General features: G+C 42.2%; 1 protein-coding gene and 1 long non-coding RNA gene across 4 annotated transcripts in view; one reads left to right on the top strand and one right to left on the bottom strand.

Moving 5' to 3' along the window:
- Positions 1 to 1050: 1050 nt before the first annotated feature.
- LOC128895983 (uncharacterized) overlaps positions 1051 to 3469 on the top strand; it is a 12172-nt gene continuing 9753 nt past the window's right edge. For all 3 annotated transcript variants that reach the window (XM_054159058.1, XM_054159059.1, XM_054159057.1), the window contains exons 1-2: positions 1051 to 1193; positions 2680 to 2827. In XM_054159058.1, coding sequence (XP_054015033.1) covers positions 2697 to 2827 — 131 coding nt within the window. In that variant the 5' untranslated portion in view covers positions 1051 to 1193; positions 2680 to 2696. The remainder of the gene's footprint in view (positions 1194 to 2679; positions 2828 to 3469) is intronic.
- Positions 1187 to 3453, bottom strand: LOC128895985 (uncharacterized). The gene is made up of 3 exons (XR_008461896.1): positions 2716 to 3453; positions 1573 to 2639; positions 1187 to 1471 (listed from the first exon to the last, which is right to left on the bottom strand). It is a non-coding gene; the product is annotated as an uncharacterized LOC128895985 (long non-coding RNA).

Genomic DNA, 3469 nt, shown 5'->3' with positions numbered 1-3469 from the left:
TCGAAATTCTGGCCGATTTTGGATTTTTGTATCAGGAACACATGATGCGCGAGGAGGTGGCACGTTTGCGCCTACGGACACGCAACGGGTCCGACATACGTGTCAATACGGGTTGCCTACTTCAAGAGGCTAATTTTCGGGAAAGGATATATAATCTGAGAGTGGATTAAAGTAAATAAGATACGATTGTTATTTAATTTTATTTTATTTTCTAAATTTACAATTTAAAATTTACAATCTTGATCTTACATATAAACATCGTATAATTAAGTTAAATACAGATTGTACACTGAAACTTAAATACTTCTCATAACAATGGAACTATTAATATTGATATACATATTATATTATTAAGTATTCATGATATACCTAGATGTTATTTTATCTATTAATGATATACATAGATAATGATATACAATGATGTACATTCGTGTATAACGCGTCAGTATTATGTAATATATCGTATTCTTGAATTTATCGAAATGTGCAACTTATTAAATTGCCACCCTTCAATAATATCCTGGTAGTGGAGATGGCATTCTTCTAGCAGCGAATGTGGCAGTCTTCTCGTAGTGAAAACGAGTCTTGGTGGCCTGTTCCAGTATTAGAAGAGTTCAGCAGACGTCATATTCGACAAAGAGTTAGAGACAAGCTCCCTGTCAAAAATTCTATATAGGGTTTCTAGGTTTGGCAAGGCGCCGGCGCCGCTCTATAAATAGCGTCGTACAACGCCAACCGCGGGCTGCGGCATGTAGACAAAGTAAAAGGAAAGACAGCGGATCGTGTGCGCGCGACGACGATAGTAGTTAACGGTGGTACATTTCGCCGCTTTGTGCCCACCTACTCGCGAATGTATATTCGGTTCTTCCTCTCAGCATCGTGTGCCGATCAATTTGACGGCTTCGCGCGCGTCAAGCTCGCCGTGGTCGTACGTTCTAGCCGATATCGTATCGAACAATCACAAACATTAACGCCGACAATCATCGAAAGTATCAGAGAAATATCGCCATCGAATGTCGTCTCTATGCCGGTGTTTCCTACGTTTCGAGGACTAAGCTAAAATTACACGAGTGATCTCTCCACGAACGATGGTGCGGCGTGTTCGTTGACGCAATGGCACACTTTAAGATGTGACTTCTTCGTTCACGCTTCGATCACGTCAGCTGATCGACAACGTGTATCGAGCGAAATAGGTGATTATGTAAATTGTAGTTTAGAAGGGGCCGTGGCCCTACCTTGGGCGCGACGCGCTTCCCTCTCGGCCACTCTGCGATAACTTCTATAGTTTTCTACCCGGCACGTTACAGACAAACTAATTATATTCTCCTCGTGTCGAAAGGTTACTAACCAGATCGGACAACCCCTTCTGCCAGACGCACGAGCAGTTTCGATGATCCGCGTGGTTACCCCGGGATCCATTCGTTCACCCCTCCTTCCATTTATCCAGATCCCAGATGACCAAACCGATTATCTAGATAAACGTATCGAATAATGAGAATTAATATTAATTCTCCAATAAATCGCGATACGTTGGTTTTATTCGAAATTGCTATAATGGAACAATGATATTACCTGATCCAGTCGCAAAGGAAATAATTTCTTCTCTCGTTGATTATTCGAGGCTCCTTTCGAAGTAATCAACGCGTATTTTTACACAAGGGACGAAGGATAACGAGCCACGCGACCCGTGAGACCTGCTTTCATTTTATAACTATGGAATAATTATTTTTACGCGACAATTCGCGCGTAAAGGTACGCACGCCTTTGTGGACGATTCATTAGTCTCCCGCGGTTGTTTTAAACTCGCACTACTCGCGCTTGACTAGAAAGGAAACGTTCCTACAACGCTTCGTGAATCAGGCGGAATAACTAACCCTTTGCACTCGCGAAGCGACTCTCAGTTACCTCTGGGTTTTACATGGCAATCTTTGTTTATGTTACAATATTTGATATAGGTTTTAATGGTTTTTTACGAAGGATCGTCGAATACGTTTCAAACGTATCACGATAGTGGTTGAAACATGATTCGCACAACAAGTGTCCAGATGTTGGCTGCCAAGCACGCTCGTTCCGCCTACGTAGATACAAAGAAAGGGTGGTCCGCTAGAAACGGAACGCCTAGTTTTCAATTCGAAAGAACAATTTTATATATACTTAATCATTATAAGCGTTGCCTTCGATATCTTAACGCTTTGTTATTTTTATTATAAATATTCCTTTCTATATATTAATATAGCGAAGATATCGAAGTGTTTCTACCGAACGATACCGTATAGACTGTGAAACTAATAGTGGGCCTATCGCCAAGGAGGATTTCCCTTCTAAAATTCGGTTCGCCGACTGACGATCTATTTTCTTACGTGTAACGCGAGGCGCACCGGTTTATTTATGCCGTTGATGTTAAACATCGTGAACCATAGCTATTGTAAACGCGTGTTCTGTCGAGCGTATATCTATACAATTCCATGCACGTAAAGAACGTCAGAGATGGACTAACGGAATACATACAACCCAATCTGTTTAATAAAAATTGCGATCTGAATTAATCTGAATTAATCTGAATTAATCTTCATAGTTCGTCCCCGAACAGTTACGCAACGTCTCTCGTCTGATGTATATTAATTATTCGTTAGTATACCCTGAAACAAAGTAGATCGTACAGAGTTATTCGATTCTTAGATCGGTGGGGATCAGAAATGGCCCAGGTGATGCTACCTTGTGATCTGCCATGGTGGCCAGCCGTGGTGAAGCAACTTGATCGGGCGGCAGACGCCAGAACTTCCGAGGATCTGCTGGAAGCTATGCAACGATTACACGATATGTGCAAGTAAGTGTGACCGACGTCGTTTGTTCTGTTAACGTTGCGTGTAAAGTGGATGTAAGAGATACGGGAGCTCGTGCGAGCAGCGAAGCGCGAAACCTTCCCCAACGAGGGCCCACGGGCTTTTGCGCGCCCACGCGTAACGTCCTGGGCACAGTGATGGCAGTCGGGACGTGTTTTTCCGCGCATGCGCAACCAGAACCGTTAACAGTGTCGTATCCATGGTAACAGGAGGATTACTATGGCTATTATTGTGGCTATCAGCGCAAAATCATGAATATTAAAATGTATCATTATAGAAATCGTAATAATTAAGGGTGCGCAGGAGCCAGAGCCAAACTCCGAGTTGACTTCAGCGACAGTTGCGGAAAAAGTAGGAAACTCCGGGACAAGGACAGAGAGCGCGATACTACAATTGCAGAAGAGACGAGGATAGGACGATTAGGCTAGCATGATTTTTTTTCCAGGATATCGAAGCAAAGAAGCAATATTTTCTAATAATTCTGGTTTTAATATATTCGTTACACTTTGGCGGATGCGACTCCAAGGGCTGATTTTGCAATTTCGGCCTTAAAACTTTATAAACAATAAAAGTACGTTTGCTATCTTCATTTTATTGTTTATAAAGTTTTAAGGCCGAAATTGCAA

The sequence above is a fragment of the Hylaeus anthracinus genome, unplaced genomic scaffold, assembly GCF_026225885.1.
Source record: "Hylaeus anthracinus isolate JK02 unplaced genomic scaffold, UHH_iyHylAnth1.0_haploid 5, whole genome shotgun sequence".
Taxonomy (NCBI): Eukaryota; Metazoa; Arthropoda; class Insecta; order Hymenoptera; family Colletidae; genus Hylaeus; species Hylaeus anthracinus.
The sequence above is the reverse complement of the archived record's forward strand: the minus strand, read 5'-3'. Positions and strand labels throughout refer to the sequence as shown.